The 22,390-nt window shown below is 39.4% G+C and overlaps 1 protein-coding gene across 2 annotated transcripts in view; it reads left to right on the top strand.

Moving 5' to 3' along the window:
• The first annotated feature begins 2,300 nt into the window (after positions 1-2,300).
• The window catches only part of pdgfd (platelet derived growth factor d), a 53,090-nt gene continuing 33,000 nt past the window's right edge, over positions 2,301-22,390 (top strand). For both annotated transcript variants that reach the window (XM_006802087.2, XM_087850943.1), the window contains exon 1: positions 2,301-2,868. In XM_006802087.2, the coding sequence (XP_006802150.2) occupies positions 2,751-2,868 (118 nt within the window). In that variant the 5' untranslated portion in view covers positions 2,301-2,750. The remainder of the gene's footprint in view (positions 2,869-22,390) is intronic.

Here is a 22,390-nt window from a genome sequence, read left to right as displayed (position 1 = left end):
ACTTTTTATGGCATTTTTGTTTTCTTTTTGCCCTTTACATCCTTTTTTGAATTTCCATTCCATCCCTTCTTTCACTTTTTATGTTATATCATGATAAACCAGGAGCTGACCCAAAAGCTAAGCTAAGGAAGAGAGAGAGAGAGAGAGAGAGAGAGAGAGAGAGAGAGAGAGAGAGAGAAGTCTACCCTTAAAAATATTTTGGTTCGCATGTGATTTTGTTTTTGAAAATATTTATTTAACAGAAAATTAATAAGATAGAAATGTTTAAAATGATAAACTTAAAAATAGAGGCTCTAACATGCAAATATTGCTAATTATAGTATTCCTAAATATATCTAAAATTTTCAGAAGGCTAATAGTGGATCACCTCTCTTGGACCAGTAACAAGACAGCGGCGTTCAATGGGTTATAATCATTCATTCATAAGTCATTCATTCCTGAGCCCAGTTTCATTTTGCTACCACTGAGGACATCCTGGTAAACCAAGGGTGAAGTCAACATTCACTGTGGACCATCGAGATCACCCTTAAGCTAAAACCATTGTTTGGAATATTCAGACTTTAAGGCCGAAGTGTTGCTTCACCAGGCTCAGAACAATGCAGAGCTTTGCTCCAAGTAGCTTCCAAAGTTTCAACAGGCCTGTCAGTGCTTAAGATTAAATCAACAGATTAAGCGGATAGCCCACTGCACCCATAAACAAAGACACACAAGAGACATTAGTTCTACAGCACATCCATACAATGCATGCTTGCTTTAGCAAAAAAAAAAGTTTACTTAGGCTGACACTTAACACAGGCATGAAACACAAGTGAAAAGACAATACCTGCTACGGTAACTGCATTTTAATGTATGTTTGTAGTCTAGATAGAAACTAATGACACAGATTAGCATTATTTTAAAATTCATGGTAATTCAGTTGTGTCAACATGGCTAGTTGGTCTCAGCTGTCTATGTTTTTACATATGAGCAACTTATGTTCATTTAAGATCCAAATATTGCTACCCTGTTACTACATTCTTGGCAGGTTAAAGTTTTAATACCATAAGAAGATTTCATGTCTGTGTGCGCATGTGTGCGTGTCCATACACATTGTGTATGACAACAACCGATCTCTACATATACAGTACTTACAAATTCACTCCCCTGGTGCATATGCCTTTGAAGCTCAGCAGGGTAGTCTAATAGCTTTTAATTTTAATTAAATTTCTCTCCCTATTAATAACCTATATAATTCCCTAAGTGGTTTCAAGTTTTAGAGGTGCTGCATTAGTCATTAGCCAATTGCTCAGTAATGGGTAGGCTTTCTGCTGACTCAGCAGAAACCCGAAGTTGGCAAGTTCATTTTATAAAGTCTAAATAACTCTGATAATTTTTGTGACTATGCACATGAACATGGTGCAAAAGAAATGAAAGCAAACAAGACATGCCAACAGTATTTGTGTGACCAGGGAAAAAGTGATAAAAACAACAGTGAGTCAAGTCAAGTCTGAAACACACTGATATTTTACGGTGGTGGTTAGATCACTGTTAGGGAGTGATTCCAAACAGTTCATTTCCAGATTTATCACATGTGCTGTGTTATCTTAGATGGGTTGCAACACCTCATTTTGAATTACAGAAAATATATGACATTAACGTCCCTCAGGCAGAGCAAAGTGATGTTGTCACTGCCAAGTGATGAAACGTTTCTCACACTGAAAAACACAACATCTAGATGCTCAGGTCCAGCTTTCCTTACCCAGATGATCATGCATGCATTGCACAATGCTGTCACTTACTGTGACTGCTTGGTTAAAACTTGTGTAACAGATCTCATCCCCTGGATTTACTTGTATCTCATATTTCCTCAGCATGAATTAACATTTAAGACCTGAGGCAAGAAAATTTCCCAGTAAGTCCTGGACAAGTTCATGACACATTTCCTTTCATGTAACTGGTGACACCCCCCATTTCCTCTGGATTTTCTAAAAAAAAAAAAAAAAATCCACTTTCGCGTTTGCTCATTTCCTCATTCCATTTTGCAAAGTGTGTTTTAACAATCAAGTACTTAATTACAATAATCAGAAAGCAAAAGATGGATCAATAGAACGAATAGATACGAAGAAAACTTTAAAATACATTTTATCGATGTTTCTTTTGAAAGGTTTTCTTTCTTTCTTTTTTTTTTCTTTTTTAAATTATCCTGTATAACTTTACACCCAAGCATCTCACCCGCACTCCCACAGCAAGCTGGACGCTCACACACGGTGCGCACGCGCCACTATTTGGCAAAGTTTGACGCCCCAACTTTAAAAGTGCAGATGCATTAGAAACTGGAAAACTATGCGCGATATTTCTCAGTGGCCGAATAGATTTTTTTTAGTTGTTTCACAGAGATAAGAAGTCCGGCGCCTACAGTCTCCAGTCTGACCGTGAGCGTGGCTATATTACCCTCCACCTGCGCTGAGCTATTTCAGAGTTTTGCACTTGGTACGCCTGTGCGCGCATAACTTTTTAAAGAAAGCAAAGACTTCCATATTTTTTGGCACTTTGGAACAAGACGGGGCATAGAGTGCGTCAGACTTCAAGCGTTGGAATCAACAAGTGATTCCAATTTACGGGTAAAGGAGAGAGCTTCTCAAAGCTCGCAGTTATTGCAAACGTTAATGGAAAGCTTTAGATAACTTTTGAAGTACATCATTTTTCGCTTAAGCCACTAGAAGGCGAAGAGGACATTTACTCATTTTTAACCTAGCATCATTCTCAGCAACATGAGAGGACCGGTGTTTTTCCACATGTGGACGGTTCTAATTTTGGGAACTTTAACAGGAGTCGTGAGGGCTCAGGTCTCTACGACCAAAGCAATGAGGGGCAACAACAGAAGAGACGGTGAGATCACCTTTTTTTAAAACTTTCTTTAGCTTTAATATCGATGTAGTTGTAATAACATATTTTGTGGTGCACAGTGTGTACGTGGATGTGTGTGCAAACGACTGACTTGGTGGTGAAAGTTAAGTGATCTAAAAATAAGCGATGGAGAAACAGGAAGCGCATAAATTCCGTTGAATAACAATTGAAAATTTTGAAAATAAAGTAAAGAACGGGCATCACTTCGTCCCACTGGGTGTTAAAAACCTTTTGTAGCATAATTATCATGCATCGCTACATAATTTAAGATAAGGTCTTCAGATTCTCAGAGTCTCGTGGCTGTATAAATTTCTGGATGTGTGCCATGCTTACTTTGCGCTCGTGCCTGAGGGCAAAGTCATGGTGAAGTAGCGCTGAGTACCACGCGCGCGCACACCCAAACAGCTGCAGCGTTGCTTTTGGCTGGAAAGCATGAAAATACCTGTGTATTAGGTTCTGACCTGGATAGCTGCCCCTGAGGCCTGTTTGACTAAACTCTCTCCTGTGTGGGTGTAGAAAACACAAGGTTGCATGGGGAGCTCAGCCATGAATAATAATAATGGATTGGATTTATATAGCGCTTTTCAAGGCACCCAAAGCGCTTTACAATGCCACTATTCCTTCACTCTCGCATTCACACACTGGTGGAGGCAAGCTACGGTTGTAGCCACAGCTGCCCTGGGGCAGACTGACAGAAGCGAGGCTATATCGCGACATCGGCCCCTCTGGCCAACACCAGTAGGCGGTAGGGTAAAGTGTCTTGCCCAAGGACACAACGACCAGGACCAGGGATCGAACCGGCGACCTTCCGGTTACAGATACGCTTCCCAACCCCTTGAGCCATGGTCGCCCCAATAGTGAATGAGTGAATGAAAGTCTGACACAATAAAACCCTATTAGACACGTCTTAAACTATCTTTAGTTTATTATTATTATTATTATTATTATTATTATTATTATTATTATTGTTATTATTATTAGCTTTTTCATCATTTTCAATTTTATGAATCATCTCAACCAAACCTGTCAACAAAACGGTCAGTATTTGAGTTTTATCATTTGAATCCAACCGTGTAACATCCACCCGAAGGACGTTTCATTGTACCCCGTTAGATAAATGCATGTATTTACGGCAAACATCACAATAGCCATTGCAGTGCTCTAGCAGCATTATGGGGACAAGCAGATGGAATAGAAAAGCGGTGAGTGATGGAAGAAATGGTGCAGATTAAAAGTTGGTGCTTTAAAAAGACAGCACTGTTTGGGCGAGGTTCAAAATAGCAGCAGGATGAAAAGTGTTTGTTCCCTCACAGAACAGGAAAAGAAACGGTATTAGCTGCAAAGATCAGAAGAAGGCAGCGTTAACACTGGAGTAAGTTTTCACAATACTGTTGAAATCTGAGTTTTTAATACGTGTTCCAACTTTTGTTTTTCTTTTTACAGCTCTGTAGAAAATCTCCCTTGGTGGTTGCTATTGTTGCTATTGTTTTCAGGTTTTATGTTACTGAAGTCTGTCTCAGACTGCAATTGTAAACACAGTTGTTCTACTCTTTTAGTATTCCAGACACTGATACCAAAGTCAGTATTTAATAATAGTCTTTGACCTTCATGACCTCTAATAATATATTTACAGTTATTTTCTATCAAGCATTTATAACAGCTGCTAAATGAAAATTAAAAAAATAAAGAAACAGGAGGAACACCCTCCAAACGTACTATCAGCGTCAGCATATTTGTTGAAACACCACAAACACAAGAACGAGCTGATATGAGTTAAGTAGAGCCTTGTGGTGACATTAAAACAAGATTATTTTTAAAATGCACTGTCATATGATCTCTGTAAGAACATATGAATAAATTCACATACAAAATGTTAAGGAAATCCTTTTCATCTGTTGAAAAGAAAAACAACATCATCCATTACACTGGATTTTTAAGTCATAAACGACTGGTAACAGTATCAGTCTTAAAGTTCCTACATCAGTCGAACTCTAGACATCATTGTACATTATACTGTTATTTATGCTCTTGTCCTTCTTGAAACTATTTGACAAAAACATAGCCATTATTAAAGCTGAAAAGGGAATCCTTGTCCAGGGAGGTTTGCTGCAATACCTCAAGTTTCTAACACAGAAATTATGATACCAGCATATCATGTTTACAATGAAAGATTTTTCTTTTCTCTCTCAACTTTTGAGACACCTCACTTATATCTGCTTTAAAATAGGTTAATCAAGCAAATCCAGCACTGCTTTAGAGGTCCCTATATACTTTTTGCAACAGCTTTGTATTGTTGCAACTATTAAATAAACAAAGTCAGGATAAAAGGTTTGAAGCTTAAAAATCAGTCCCACAAGTCAACACATGCATGCAAGATTATTCATAAATTGGTAAATTGTTTTTTTCTCCCACAAACTGGTTTTACTCTAACATTTAAAAAAAGCTGTTATACTAGAGTCTCATTGTTTCCCATGTATTGTAATCCAAACTCCTTTGTCACTAAAACAACAGCGTCTTATCAGTCTAACTTTTTTTACACACTCACACTCAATGAGATGAGGTCAGCCATTCGATAAGAGAGCCTCTTGACACAGTTGTCAAACCATCTATATTTTCTAATAATACCAAATCAGACCGATAAGATCAAAGTGAAGTCGAGTCATGTGGAACCGAAGCTGCTGTCCAGTCACCCTGATTGCAAGATGCTTAGATTCAACAGCTCTTTAATCCATTGCAGAGTCTTAAAATAATACACTGCTACAAAGTTATCTTTACTTGTGTGTTTGTGTCTAGTTTTTGCCAAAACAACCAGCTTATGTGGAATATGAGAGCTTAGTTCTGTTATTTGATTGACTGTAGCTGATTAGAGTTATTTCCAACCTAAAGCTGATAGGGCCTCCACAGCTTTCTTTCATCCATTAACCATTGCGAATGTGCTCATATGTGTGTATTTGTGTGTAAATGTTCTGACAGAATGTCTTAGCTCATTTCAAGGAATTCCCACCAAGGTTTTGTTTTTTTTTTCCTCTTGTGTTTGTTCAGCATTTTTCTCATTCTTTTTGCCTGCTATTGAAGTGAGTCTACGTGTGCTTTAAAGGGGTTTGGGTGGTGTGGAGATCGGGGGGGGAGGTAAGCCAGGGAGACGGCGTCTTTTTGTAGAGAAGGAAACACAAAAATACACATGTAAACACATACAACAAAATAAACACTATTTGGCCTTTCTGCTCAGAGGAATTTGTCATCTCCACTGAAAAGACCAGATGACCCAAATACAATAAAAACTAATACACAAGCACAAACATATACACAGACTCGGCTACTACCATCGAAAACATCATAAAATATCACAGATGTTCAACTATTTCCCATACTGCTTATATTCTGTGAACCGCTCTAATATTGCTCAAGATATTTATTATTATAATAACAATTTACAACAACTTGCTAATATGCAGGACTAATAATACAGCGAAATGTTGAGCAACTGATGGTAAAGGTGACTGCTCTGCACTGGTTTTTAACTTAACTAGGGGCGATCGTGGCTCAGGAGTTGGCCGTTTGTCTTGTAATCGGAAGGTTGCCAGTTCAAGCCCTGGCTTGGACAGTCTCGGTCGTTGTGTCCTTGGGCAAGACACTTCACCCGTTCCCTACTGGTGGTGGTCAGAGGGCCTGGTGGCGCCAGTGTCTGGCAGCCTCGCCTCTGTCAGTGTGTCCCAGGGCAGCTGTGGCTACAATGTAGCTTGCCATCAACAGTGTGTGAATGGGTGGATGACTGAATATATTGTGAAGCGCTTTGGGGTCCTTAGAGATTAAGTAAAGCGCTATACAAATACAGGCCATTTACCATTTAATACTGTCAGAGTCAACTCAGTACTCATCTCAGAGAAATGATATCCTTAGGTATTGAGAATGCAGCAGATGGATGCAAAGCCCATCCTACATCACATAGAATTGCACATGATAGAATGGCATAGATTCAACAATGTATTGGAAGCATCCATCAGAGATTTTAGTCAATGTTGACGTGACAGCATCACACGATTTGTTGCCTGCAGATCCATGATGATCCCCTCCTGTTCCACCACATCCCAAAGGTGCTCTATTGGATTGAGATCTAGTGATTGTGGAGGTTGTTTGAGTACAGTGAACTTATTGTCACGTTCAAGAAACCAATTTGAGATTATTTAGACTGATTCATATGGTGCGTTAACCTGCAGAATAGATACACTGTGGTCATAAATGGATGGACAGGGTCAGCAGCAGTACCCAGGTACGGTGTGTTACTCAGCTGGTATTGAGCAAAGTCCCCTAAGTGTGCCAAGAAAATATCCTCCACGCCGTTACACCATTGATTGAAGGCAGGATGGATTCATGCTTTCATGTTGTTTATGTCAATTGCTGAACCCGTCATCTGAATTGAGAATCATAATTTTTTCAATATCTCATTATCCTATTATTTAGTGAGCCCGTGCAAATTGGAGCCTCATTTTCCAGTTGTAGCTGACAGGAGTGGCACCCTCTGTGGTCTTAAGTTGCTATAGTTTATCGGCAGTAGTCCTTATGCTCTTCTGCATATATTGATTGCAACGAGTGGCTATCTAAGTAACTGTTGCCTTCCTATGAGTTCAAAGCAGCCGGGTTATTCTCCTCAGACATCAACATGGTGTTTACTCCTAGAGAACCGCTGCTCACTGGATATTCTTTCTTTTTCAGATGTTTCTCTGTAAACCTTAGAGATGGTTGTGATGGAAAATCCCAGTAGATCAGCAGTTTTTGAGATACCCAGACCAACCCATCTGCCAGCAATAACTGTGCCACATTCAGAATAATTTCAAACACTTTTCCTCCCCATTTTGATTTTGATTTTAACTTCAGCAGGTCATCTAAATCATGTGTACATGGTGTGTGTGTGTGTGTGTGTGTGTGTAGATATGTTGTGTATATGTGGAAAAACAGAAAAAATGAGAGGGACATTTGGTGAAATATTAATCTTTTTAATACACCATCAACAATCCTTGTGAGACTCCTCATATCATAGCCTAAAATTTATTTTCCGTGTTAAATAAAACTGCTGACGTCAGCTGTAATGAAAATGTGAAAATGGTCATTTTAAGTTATTTACTCCATATATATTATATTAAGATTTCTCCTTGTAATATTACATTTTATTGGTGCAGCTGGGCTAATCTAAATGTACACTGGTGTGTTTAGCTACTTAGCATACTGAAGTCTAAGGCAGACAATATGTGACTTTGAGAGAATGCGGTAAAGTGAAATTCTCTAGCGATATAAGAGCACTGATATCTTCTTTTTAACTGTTTGCTTCTGGATTAAAGTTACGCAAAACTAATACACACACTTTGGAGCTTAATATGATAGCATATTACATATTCAGGGGGCTTGTATTATACTGCATTTGTACACTCTTGTCCCTTTTGCTTGCGTGTAATCCTCAAAGGAGACAAAAAGGGCCTGAAAAGCACAGGCAGAGGCTATGATGGACACTTTTCCTTGTTTTTAACAGTCACTTTAGCTCTTTGTATGTTATACATGCAGCCAATTGAAAGACTAACAACAACAGAAGTGTGAGTTACCCACAGATTGGTTGTTTGTAACACTGCCCCCTGGTGACATTAAACAGTTGTAACATGTGGATGATTTGCAAAGTTGTGCGTAGGCTCTGCACAACTATGTTTGAGCCATTAGCACGAACGCTAACATGCACCACATACAGAGTTATACTTGGAGTATGAAACATAGAGAGTAACCATAATTGCAGTTAGTCTCAGTGATAACCAGCTCTCTACTAGCAACAGGTTAGACATACAGGTTTCTGTGTTTTTGTCATAAAACCAGCATTTAGTCATGGAGTGCAACGGGTCACTTTGCCAGACAGAGATTAGAAGTGACGCATCTTGTATTGAGCACAATATTTTTTTTATGAAGAGTCGTGGCGTATCCTTCTGAATCCTTCTCTTTCTTCCAATAATTCTTATCTTTGCCGTCCTCTCAGTGCCGTCTTATCAGTCTGTGCCTTGCTACATATCACTTCATCTCTGCAGATCCTCCTCTTTCAATCACTCTCTTTCTCATGTCTGTCTCTATCTCTCAGCCTTCACCCATCTGTTTCAGCTGTTTTTAATCAAAAGCTATTTCACCCCGTTGGCTCTGTGGGCAAATATAATGTGACAAACAGTGTCACAGACAGGCATACTAAGACAAAACAGAGACACCTGCACAAGGATAACACATTTAGTCAAATGTATTGTATCAGACACTATGGATGCACTTGATAGACCTTTATTTACCTTTGTATACTGAAAAAAGGGCACAGATTATGAGAAAAAGCCACAAGCTGCACAGCAATTCAGATAGATATTGGTACAGATAATGTCCTCACAAAAATATGTTTGCATTATCAATAACTGTGATGTCCTGCGGGCCCTCAGTGTGTATGAGTGCTCAGTGTGGCCAGAGACACACAGCACAGACACACAGAGGCACAATCACACCCCCATCAAAACAGTCTTGTGGATTGGTGCACCGCTGGACTTGTAATACACTCGTGGAAACCCAGTGAAGAACAGTTCAAAGTAGAGATTCATGTTTGACTAAACAATTTCACCTCTGTATCCGTTGGTAGATGTCTTGGAGCTTTTCCAAATGTTCACATTCTTATGGAACTGTGTATTCCATTTTCCATTTCCTAGCTTCTTTTTACTCGTGTTGGCTTAAAAGTTGAGATGCAAAGTTTGTACATACTTGACCTTCTTAAGCATCACCTGTGAAAATATATCCTCTCTAGTTTTTATTTACTAGCTATTGTGGAACTTTACATTAATATCTTCTCAGATCAAAATCATGTCTAAAAAAGCTATTTGGCAATTAGACTCAGATCAGGAATAGGATAGGAAGTAGGACAGGAGTCTAGATGCTGGTGGTGGTGAAGATGAAGATAGAGATGTGAATGATTTCCCTTGTTGAATTTAGACATATGCTTCATCAGGATAATGATGGAACCAAAATTCAGTGATTCTGTTTTGTGTGTTGCATCACGATGTCACTCTGTCTTGTGCCTAATGCCCATGAACCCGGTCACACCGACTTGTGATATCACATAAGTCTGGCGAAACTGAATAATGACAGGATGTAAATGGGTTCCAAATGTTTTTCTGGGACTATATTAAACACAGGGGTGACAGCAGGGAGGATTATGATTGAGGTTATTTGGAATTCATGAGTCACATTTAGGACACCCAACATGAAGCTACTCCCCACCCGCCCACCCAGGCTGAATCAAACACAATTACAGGATCTCCCTTTCAAGGGAATCCCCCAATAAACACTTTTCATCACGCACATACACACACACGCATGCTTTGCCACACACTTTGCATGAGCCAAAGTTACCCCACCTCTAAATGTTTGGCAGACGGTCTTTTCCTCCCCTGCACAGAAAAAAAAATAGGGCGGTGACCACTTGGACAGTGTAGTGGGAGAGGAGTGTGTGCTGTTTGTGTGGCGAGAGAGAGAGAGTAAGGGAGAGAGAGAGGCAAAGGGTGAAATGATGGCTTGGAAATTGAGTGGGTCTAGGTGTAGAGTCATGTATGATATGGTGCTCATATTTTAGGAGGAGGAAGCGAGGGCGGTGGGAGAGAAGTGGTAGTTTTAAAGGAAGCTTAGAGGGCACAGAGGAGGAGAACGGGGAAAAGGTGTGTAGAGAGAGATATGCCAAGTTAAAAGACCTGTCCTTCTACTTTTCTGCCTCGTCAGCTTCCAAAGATATATAGTGAATCCAATTGCAAGCCAAATGGACAGAGAAGATGAAGGTAAGCAGAACTGATAGAGGAGGGAAAGATAAGCTATTTCTGACGAGGGAGGGGGGTCAAGATCAAGAACAGTGCCAAACATCAGCAGATTATCTGATATCTCAGTATTTGATTAAAACTTGCATGATGCAAAAAAAAATAAAATCCTTTCACCCCTTCTCTGAAATACTAATGTCTAAACAAGAACAATGAATTCCCCAATATTATCCAAAGTTTACAGGAGTTTACAGAAAGAAAAGAAAGAAAGAAAAGAAGCAATGACAGGATCTAATACGCCCCATTAACCACAGCAATGTGAGAACCCAAGAACTGTAAATTCATGATTTAAAGAAAAATTATCGTATCGTCTTGCAGAAATGTGATTATACTGTAACAATTTAGAAAAACACGATGACAAAAAAGCGGGGATGAGGAACGTTTTGCAGTAAATGTTACAGTTTTAGGAGCATGTTTATAATCTAATTCAGTTGAGTGAAATAGCTTGTTTGTATTTGTACCAATGCCAAGCTTAAACATTTTCATTTTAGCTTTATTTTTCTGATGTGATCATTTATCTTTATCTTTCTTGCACATGAACATATTACAGTGTTTGGGGAATCTCTGTACACAGTTGCAGACATTTTCTCGAAGGTTGCACACAAAAGAAGATCAGTTGTGTTCTTACTACTAAAAAATGCTCTGGATGGTTTAAGTGAGAGTGCTAGATGCATGGGAATTACCAAAATAATGAATATACATAATTTAAATTATTATCATTTGGCAGTGTTGGTTGTAACACATTACAATGCATTACTGTCAATGCATTTCAAGTCATTTTACGGAGTAATCAGAATATAATGTAACGAGTAGTGTAACAAATGAAAAATCCAGAAAATATACGGCATTATTATTACGAAAGTAACGATTAATGTGTAATAGATTACTATTTTGAGTAACAACACTTCCATTTGAATATTTGTATTCTGATGTTTTCCTTATCTTATCCCCCCATAAGAGGTGATATATGTATGAGGAAACTAGTTGACATATTTAATGTTCCTCCAGCCAAAGTGAGCTGAAAACATAAACTCTAATGTGCGATCATGCCAAAAGTGGGATAATTCAAAAGTATTGTGGTAGAATATTTTGTAATACTTTGTAGTCTATACTGTGTATAGACTTTGATTACTTAGGGTTCCCATAACTGGCAACTATGGCACTTGTTAATGCAAGCTTGTTGTGAGTTGTGCAGAATCATTTATCTCTGTTGATGTGCATTGTCTTCCTTAGCTGTAATAACTGAATTTAGAAGCCAGCAATGCACTTTTGAAAATGAGCTGAGTTGGGGACTCAGTAGAGGAGAATTAGAGAGCGTGCTAGAGAGAAAGGGAGACAGATGTTTAGTCCTTGTAGAGTGTCAGTCTTGGCAGCTGAGCCATCGGACTGCCAAATAGCAGGGTGCAAATAACAGAGGAGGGAAAGAGCAAGGAGGTGGAGGTGCACAGAAACAGAAAGCAGTTGGACTAGTGGGTGAAACAAAAGAACAGATTCAAATAAAAGACAGAGAAGATAATGAAGGTTGAATAAGATAAAGTGAAGGTAGCTAAACAAGGAAGAAGGGAAGCTAAACAAGTAGAAATGTATAACTGTATAGAAGGTAAGAGGTTGACTGGGGTAAAACAAAGAGGAAAGGCTAAGAAAAGTGTGGTGAGAGATGCTGCATTCTGCCAGTGTGTTACAAAAACAGCTGACAAGCAGACGAAAGAGAGAGCTTGTGAAAGTAAGAGGGATAACTTCAGACAACAGAAACCGAGTGATTGATATGGAGAGAGACTGTAGAGGTGTGAAAAGAGCGATATAGAGTGCATGGCATCAAAAAGGAGAAGTATGAGTGGGAGAGGGTTGTGCTGAATAAGCAGTGAATGTGAGATAAACAAGAGATTGAGAGATAAGAAGAGGATAGGAGGAGACAAAAATTTGGAGAGAGAGGAGGGAGGGAGTCTCTTAACAAAGATTCACAGCACCCCCTCAACCTCAGAGAAACACAGATGAAAAAGAATGAGGAATATTAATAGGGAGAAAACATAGTGTGAAGAAATGGAAGTGTGTACTTTGAAGGTAGTAGATTAGTTGCATAGTGAGCTTCTCTCATGGTGTTTAGTCTGCTCCAGTCCTTCACAAACAAAGCTAATGTGAGTCAACAGTTCATGCATGAGAAAACTTCTCATCTGTTTGTATGAGTGTGTTAAAGATACAAGAGAGTAGGACTGTGTAGGTATGAGTCCAATAATACCTATTGGGCTCTAAAAGTTTTATTTATTGATCTAGACTTACATCCCTTCATTTTCCCTAAAACTACTCACCTGTAAAACAGCATTTCAGCTCAAATGTTGTCTATAACATGTGGAAAAGTGAAGTTTACATGTTCAAAGCTTACAGAGTAATTAAGTAACAAGTGGAACAAAGTATTAAATGCAGTAAAATGAATAAATAAAAAGATAAGTCGCCTACTTAAGGCGCCTGACTTCCACGACCTGTCAGAACAGCTTCTGCTTCCTATTTACACAAACAAATGAACTCTAATTAACAACGCCACTGTAGTTGTACTTGCAGCAGGTGTGTTAATTACATCAATGTCCCTTGGTGCAAGGTGGTACTTTGAAACATGCTCTCTGAGGGGATGGAGAGTGCAATTAAAAGAGTCTGTCATGCAGCTATTTGGCAGTCATTTGGACTTGAGTTGGAAAGCTGCTGATCTATATCACGCTGCAGGGAACATAGATGCATAAAACCAAAAGATGATAACATCCTCAGTTTGGCACAACAAGAACTGAAACCAAGTGAAAATGATTTCCTGCTGAGCTGCTTTGAAGCAAAATTTGACCTTGCCATCACAGACCTCTCCCCTTATGGCTCTGTAGGGTTTAATTATTGTATTTTAGGTACTATAAGGTGTACGTTTTTAGCATGAATGCATAAATGGTTAACTTCATGAGAATGCGTCTTAAAAACTGCTCACAGTTGGGTCAAATTGCTTTTTAAGTCATTTTATACATGGGATTAAGAATTAAAACATAATTGTTTTGTTTTGTTTTGAGTTATTTCCAAATCAAAGACTACAGCTATTGCACTATAACTTTTTTTTTAATCTGATAGGTTTATTTTGTTTTTTAGTAATAAAAAATAAATGACTAATTTTACCTCTGGACCTCAAATTTAGAATTTCAGCAGAAAAAAAGCTCCCAACTACAAGTTCAACATTTGGAATGAACTCCAGATCTTCTATCTTCTTAGGTTGTGACGAAATAGTGAAAGAGCAGGACTCACTTGGCAGTCCAACTACTTGTCGGTCAGTTGGCCAATTACTTCTCAGAACTGGAAAAGTCTGTGTATATAAATGGCTGCAATTACTAAACAGCTAATGCAATACCTTTTTGATAAACCCAGTAAATTAAAGCTGAAAATCTGCGTTTCAGTCACATCTTGGTTGTTTAATATAAAACCCACTGTGGTGGCAACAGTACAAAAATAATGTCCTAAAGCTTTGTAAAGCGTATTTGCTACCATTTATCCACCTATTTCTCCTAAGGGCTGGGTTATCCTTGGGGAAAAATTATTCCATCACTCCTCAATATCTGCTGTTCTGACCCTGAAGCATCCTTCAGTGGTTTAATGAGCTCAGTGCCTTGAGACCAATAATCAACTCAACATATCCTGTATTCTTAAAACAATCTGTGTCAACTTACCAAGTTATCTTTTTTCAGACAGTTTTTGCAAAAACAAAACAAAACAGTGGGCAGCAAAAAGAATTTACTTCAAGCATTGTGTACAGTGAGAACTCAAAAAGAGTGCTGTGCAAAAATGATGCAGAATTTAGCATTCCAGTCATTAATCGTGTGAAAGATTGCTTATGGGTCATGTTTGAGGGTGAAACCGAGGTGAAACACACTGGTGCAGGTAAATGGTGGTTCGATTATTTTCTCAAACTACACAAAGGTATAAAGTCTTTCAGATGTTTTCAATGCCTGCTGAAACTTGAATGAGTGGGAGAACATGACAAATGTCAGAAGTGACACTGCAGAAAGATGAGAGCAGGAGCTGCTCTCACCCCAGGAGATTCGTCCCTGCTGAAGGAAAGAGATAAACACCCTGTGTATTTATGTTTCGTGCTTTTTATATATATGTGTGTTTGAGTGTGCGAAAGGGAAAGTGTGTTTGACAAATCCTCCAGTGCACTGTGAGAGCTATGTCTTTGTTACTCTGACAATGGCGCGCTGACACAAATGAAAAAGATTCCTTTTTTCCTCCTCTGTCAAACACTTTTATCCTTCCTTCCCCTACTGTCAGCGTTTCTGCCCCATATTCACTCTCTGTCTGATTCTCAGTTTGTGTATCTCAGCATTCCTCACACTGTCTCCTACCCTCTACCCCTGTCTTCCCTCTTCTTCATTAGCTTTTCCTCTTCTGTTTTCATTTCATCATTAATGAATATTGGTATCTGAGCAGCAGAGAACGAAGAGAAGGGAGCCGCAAGTGTTGAGGGGGAGAAGCAGGGACTTATTAGTGCAGAGAAATGGGGATAGGGGACCTGGATAGGAGTAAAGGGAAATGGCATTGTTGGAGGGCTATCAAAGAGGGAAAATGAGAGAGAGTGGCAGAAAGATTAAGTTTAAAAAGAAAAGGAAAGAAGGAGAAACTAAGAAAGAAATGACAGGAGGATGGTGCCGTGTGCTACTGTGGAGCCTGCAGAAGGATAAGTGATCCCAGTGGTAGATAGAAGGTCAGATACTCACTGACAGTGAGACCACTGTTTAACCCTGCACTAAGACCACACACACACGTGCATACACGTACGGCTTGTGCTTGTGCGCATGCTTTCTACAACAAACACGAATGCACATTTGCAGACACACACAGCTGACGTGAGGCGGACAGACTGAGAGCAGGATGGCTGTCAAAACATCAGCATCTGCTCAGGATCACACACAGCGCTCAGAGCAAACACACACACAAGCATACATCGAGCAAACAGCATCCAGGCCGCCCTTAGAGGGATCGAGTCTGATTTTTAATAAACTCGCGCTACTCCAGCTGGGGCATAACAAACACACATACACACACAGACACACATGGGCAGATAGTGCCACAGCCCAGCACCATGTCTCCTCATTTCTTCTTTCATACAGTAGAGAAGTTAGAGTTTTTTTGGAACGGTGACGAAATTTCAAGATAAAAATGCTTTTTTTTGCTAATGAAATTCATTAGATGTTGATCATGTTGTATATAATGTTGTTTATAATACAATACTGTATAATGTGTGTTTAGATCAGTGCGCATTGGTATGCAGCTATCACTGTGTGTGTATGTATGTGGGCAAATCAGGGCTAATTGATTGTCCTCGTCAGCCCTGCTGTTCAGACTGCAGTAGCTGTCAGCAGGAGCCAACTGCTACTCTAACAAGCCTTACAAACACACACTTTTATATTCTCACAAGTGCACACATTATTACATTAACTCTCAATGCAGAGACGCACAGACTTGTGATAAATGTAGAGTCACAGGAAATACAAATCTATGCAGGCAGACAGCTTAAGAGGTCTATAAAAACCAGATGTCAGCCCTGATATTTACCATTTGTATTTTAATGATGGATTTTATCTTAAGAATCAGTTTTGAGCTGTTTACCTTCTATTTGCCTTAAAGGAACAGTAACCAACAGTTCACAATGTTACTTGTAAAGGTACCTCATCAAACAAAGTGAGTACAATGGAATATAATGAAAATGGCAAATAAAACTCTGTATCAAGACACACTCTCATATGGGGACGATATGGCTGATGAGGGCTTAGTAAATGCTCTGCATCAGGGAGTTAGAGGCTACGTCGGGACGAGCCCCTCTCATCCCTCATCTTTCCCTTCTCCCTGTCCTGCCCCTCCCTCAGAACCTCCTTAAAATCTGTTGTTACAACTTGAGCTGACTCTCCTCACCTACCTGCTTTCTCCTCTCACTTTCTCTCCCGCTTGCAGGCACAGATTCCTCTCGCGTCTCACTCAGTCGTCACCCTTCCAACATTCTAGTTCTTTCCTCCTGTCAGTCTTACTTTTAACATAATTACAAGGAAATTTTTGCTTCATCTTCCTTATTTAGCAAGATGGGAAAAGATGTCAGACACCATGCTGTGATTCCCTCTCCATCCTTCACTTGGTGCCGCACTGTATTTGTGTATGGCACCACACAGCATGTACAACACTGTGGCAAGAAAAGGATTTATTCATGTTATACATAAGCCACAATCTGTATTCAGCTTAGATGTTGGAGAAAAAAACCTTCTGATGGAAATACCCACAAGTTTTAGTTTAGTTAGCTTGTTACACTTCTACGTTCTTGTAAAGTAAATGTAAAAGTTATAAAAATGTTTTTGGCTTTAGTAATGCTGCATTGTTGTGTTTATTTGAATTGTATTTAATAAAGGAGGCAAATATAATTGAAGTTACTGACATAAATTGGGCTCTAATATGTGTAGTTAGTATGCCACGATGTATTGGTGAAGTGGTTGGAATGTGTTGACTATGAAACATGCTTTAATCTGCATTGATTATGCATTTGAGCCCCATCTCCCTAATTCGATTTCTGTGTTTATGTGAATATGTCGCGTCTGCTTATGCGGACTGCCTCTGCATTCATGTGTCGAGGCTGCCAGAGTCGCTAAACCACAGTGTCTCCGCTGACCTGTCCTCAGTGCTGATTCAGCGAGTTGTCCCCCCCACTGCATTATTCAGCAAGCTTAGCCAAGGTGTTAAACAGGAGCACATCACTGCAGAGGATGGGAGCATGCTAAGTGGACTGGCAGAAGGCGAGGAGAATGTAGAGATGTTAACTTAGTGCTATGGAGAGATTAGCTTATAGAAGCACGACTAAAGCTGTATCCTGTTTGGATTTACGGATGTTAAAAACCCACGGTAAATCAGCTTGAGTATTTAATTCAGATTAATACATTATCCTTCTATGTAATGCATAAGTAATGTGGGAGATTGTCACAGTCAAAATAAGATTCTTTAAGGGACTTAAAAACAAGTAATGTGTCTTTAAACACCCGAAACACTGGCTTGTCTTGATTTTAGTTTGGAAAAGCGTGGAAATTGTTTGTGTGCAAATCAGGAGGAGCATGAAGACTGGAAATAACATTTTTCGCTGTTGATTTAATGCTACTCATTCAAGTTGTTTACAACTTAAAGGTGCTGTTCTCCACTGCTGAACAATGAGGCAGTTTTCACAAAGAGCCACTTGTAAGAATGACCCAAAAGCAAATCAAAGCCAGTCCCATGACTCACACGTTAAAATCCCATCTTAATAGTAGAAGTACAATAGTAACAGCAATGACAAAGAAGCCATGTATCGAAGAAAGAAGTTAAGTTCTTTTTCATCTAGTTTTTTTTAAATTGTCTAAGGAGCTTGGAAAGAAAAGCGTCTGGACTTCTTTGAGTTGCTTGAAGACGTTTCACCTCTCATCCGAGAAGCTTCTTCAGTTCTAAAGTCAAAAGGTGGAGAGTCCCAGATATAAACTCAGTGGGAGTTTCCCCCCAAAGAGGGACAAAGGACCCCCTGATGATCCTCTACCTAATCACATGAGCCAAGGTGTGAAAGCGGGTGTGGGTCACAATCAGCCAGGGTTTTTGGGTGAGCTCATTGTGAAACCTGGCCCCACCCTATCATGTGATTTCCTGAGGTCAGATGGCCCAGGATGTGAGTGGGCGTTAAGGCGTCTGGGAAGGGAACTCAAAACTGGATTATAGATGGCAGACAGTTGGTGTTCTAAACCACCACCTCTGTTCAAAGATGGTCGCTCACAGTGGACATAGATGGCTTCTTTCACTCCTCTTTCAAACCATCTGTCCTCTCTGTCCAAAATGTGAACATTGCCATCCTCGAAAGAGTGTCCTTTATCCTTAAGATGCAGATGGACTGCTGAGTCTTGTCCTGTGGAGGTGGCTCTTCTATGTTGTGCCATGCGCTTGTGAAGTGGTTGTTTGGTCTCTCCAATGTAGAGGTCTGGGCATTTCTCGCTGCACTGTACAGCATACACCACATTGTTGAGTTTGTGTTTAGGAGTTTGGTCTTTCGGGTGAACCAGTTTTTGTCTACCAGACAAAAACTGGTTCACTACGATGACCTGGATGACTGAGAACCTTCACATTTTTTTTAAATTATAAGTAAGATTTCCTACATGTTACAGCAGCACACAGGACAACAAAGCAAATTAGAGATATATTAGAAAAATAAATAAGAAAAGCAGTGCACAGATAAACTCATACATGCAGTAACCTACATACACAGAGATTTTTTATGTGCATAAAGTACAGTTGAAGTGATACATGTATATTTTAGCAAGCATGTATTGTACTGTCCGACTGGAATGAAGTACCTATGATAGGGCTTGGTACTACACGCTGGCTGCAGAGAGCTGTTGGGCCACTGCAGTCTCATGTAGCAGGTGAGAGGTGTTGTCCATAATGGAAATTAACTTGGCTGAGATCCTCCTTTCACCCACCTCCTCAGTTTAGGAGACTGGCCAGGACAGAGGTGGCCCTCTTTACCAGTCTACAAAGTCATTTCCTCCTCCTCTCTGTGCTGCCACCCCAGCAGACAACTACATAAATGATTGCAGAAGCCATCAATGTGTCATAAAAGGTTCTCAGTAATGTCCTGGACATCGCAAAAGACATAAGCATGCCCAGCAGCTGGCTTTGACTCTTGTACAGAAATGGGTGTTTTATTTAGAGATTTTAAAGGTGAAAAGCATTTTATAATCCACTGATAAACAAAGGGTACAACAAAAAACACAAAACCTTACACATCCTAATAATTCATTTATTGTAGAAGAGTTTAAAATCAATTTTAGATCATGTGTTTAAAAGAATTACACAAAAACCTCGTTCAAAATCGAATCCACGGGCAATCTATTCACCTTTACATTGTGCTCCACTCCTGTTAATTAAAAAAATCTTTGCTGGCAAATAACATGTTTAGTCACCTGACCTGATCTAGTAGAAATAAAATATAAAGTCTTTCATTCTTGATGGATGTGAATAACACTGTAGCAAAGCACTCCACAGCTGTGAGATCCCTCCACATTTGACATTTATTTTGCGTACAGCGCTGGTTTCTGCTGCTTTAGAAAAAGTGCATTAGGGGCATGTTGGCCATTCTCCTGAAGCGATCATTACACTCCGTGTTTAGTGGACACATATCTTTGAACAAACAGTATGTGATCGTGTTGGTGATTTCACTGCATCTTTGTGAGCTACAAGAATACACCAATGGGCTGTACAGACTCACATTTATGGATGTGTGAGTTGATATTTGATGATTCACCTTAGCAACAACCACCGCATTGTTTTTCTTCACTGATTATACTTTTTATGGTGTGTTTTTTTAGATGGTTGAATAAGTTGCTTTTGCAGTGCTTTGGTTAACATCACAAAGTATTTCCAAACAACTGATGATGATCCACTTTCAGGGACAAGCTTTTTTTTGCCCTCTGCTTTGCCAGATGTTAGAGTTTTGCTTTAAGTCTGTCTCCTAATGTAGTTTGACTTGGCCAGGCTAGTCCAGGAAACCTAAAGCTACACAGAGAAGATGTGATCGGCACGGTGATTTAGGGAGCGCTTGATTGACTTTGTGTTCAATTGGCGGAGCACACATTTTCAGTATCAGTCAGTTATGTTCCTTTTATTGTGGGAAGCCAAAATCACGATGGAGATTAAAATTTGATTAATTGTGCAGAAGGCATAAAAAACAACAAGTTCACTGTGAGACAGGTTGAACAGCTCACTGCCTACATTTTAAAATTGATCTTACAGTTGGCTACAACAAAATATAAATGAAAAAAATTATTGTAAAAGCAGAACAAAGAAAGTTTATCATCCACATCTGTCTCCCGATCACCAGACCTGAGGTCTCTCTCTCATCCACTGTTCCCTCTGCTCTGCTTTAGTCTGCAACCCTCCTCAGTTCTGTTCCTCAGGCCTGACACATGTCCGTCGGGCTGCCCTGCTTCAGATTTCCTTTATTATTAGTTCATATTAGTTTTCCACACCCTGGACTCTCTGCTCAGTTCAACTACAGCTCCCCTGCTGCTCTGCACAGCCAGCAATGTACCCAGTTCTCCACGTATCCAAATGTGTAAACAATTCTTATTTTTTCTTGAGCACAGCATTTTACATTGATTTCTATGGAGTCAAAAACATTATCAGTGGTTTTACAAAAGACCATTAAAAAAAAAAGTCACGTAATATCAGTTGATGGGCTTTATTTTAACACTAGAACTGGAGGGCAGTCAGTTTGACCCTGTCGGAACGCATAAAAAACAACTACAGTCCCCTGTTTATTTTTTAATCAATCATATTCACCTAGCTTTGACTAATGTTATAGCAACAATCATGTTGCTTGGAAATGCCGCATCCTGCAGTAGTGGTTTTAGATTCATTTCTATGAGGTCCAAATCACGTCCGCGGTGATTCTAGGTAAAATCTGTCATAATTTTTTTCTTCCAGACACCCCAAAATTCAGAATTTGGTAAATAAGTCTGATTTAGTAAAAGTTATGAGATGGTGGATTTGATTTTAACAGAGTTACAAGGTTTTTAACAGTGTTAACATGACTTTAAAATCTCAGTGGGTCATAATGACATGTTGGTGGTTCTAGTGTTAGGAGAAGAAATAAACAGGTCTTCAGCCTGGAAAACAAAAACAAAACAAAAACAAAACCAGCTTAGGACTCCCTTCTCTTTAAGGCAACTTTACAGAGTGATCTTTTAGATTGGAGTTTCAGTCAGGTGGGTACCCTCACTGCCAAAACACCAAACTTTAGCCTTAAAAGTGTCATCCACAGAATACTGGGTTATATGATGCCTTTTTTGCAGTGTATAATACTTAACATCCTTTATCATACATATCAATAAACATCATTAAGACATTTTAACATATTATCTTCTCAACTCAAACTTAATCCCTGATTTCCACTCACTCAGGCACAAATCACTGAGAGCTGTTTGTCCCTTTTCTTTGTATCCATTAGACTAATTTGCCCTCATCAACAGGTGTTGAGTCATAGATGCCTGAGAGCCTCTTGGAAAAGTTAAGTGGATGCTAATGCTAATCAAAGGCCTAAAAGGATCATTGAAACTCACTGGTGAAGTTGTGAGGGCCAGCTAAAAAGCTCCAGTACCGAAGGAAATTTAAATGCGTTGCGAGTCATGGCTTTGCATTGATGTTTTGTCTTTGTTTATGCCTTTGAAATAGATGAAAAAAAAACAAGATAATGATGAATTTGCACAAATCTGTGCACATCACAACAAAGCAAGTGGAACACTTACACAAACATACACATATACTCATATATATATATATGCACACATAATAATACATTTTTTGCATATTTATGAGCCCAACTCAGATATGCTCCTTTGTGTAACTTACACAGTTTTCATGTGTTGAGATATCTTGGGGCTTCTCTTGTTGTTTTCGCTGCACAGTAGCCGTGGCCACTGCTCCATCTTTCCTTTTTTGTCCTGACCATCGTTTCCTCTTTTACTCTTGTTTTTCTCAACATCCCAGAGTTTCCCAGTTTTTCTCACACCCATTCCAGCTTTTTTCATCTCTACTCCATCTCTCTTATTGTTTTGCATCCCATATCT

Source organism: Neolamprologus brichardi, chromosome 14 (genome assembly GCF_056152115.1).
Source record: "Neolamprologus brichardi isolate AB-2024 chromosome 14, ASM5615211v1, whole genome shotgun sequence".
Taxonomy (NCBI): domain Eukaryota; kingdom Metazoa; phylum Chordata; class Actinopteri; order Cichliformes; family Cichlidae; genus Neolamprologus; species Neolamprologus brichardi.
The sequence above is the reverse complement of the archived record's forward strand: the minus strand, read 5'-3'. Positions and strand labels throughout refer to the sequence as shown.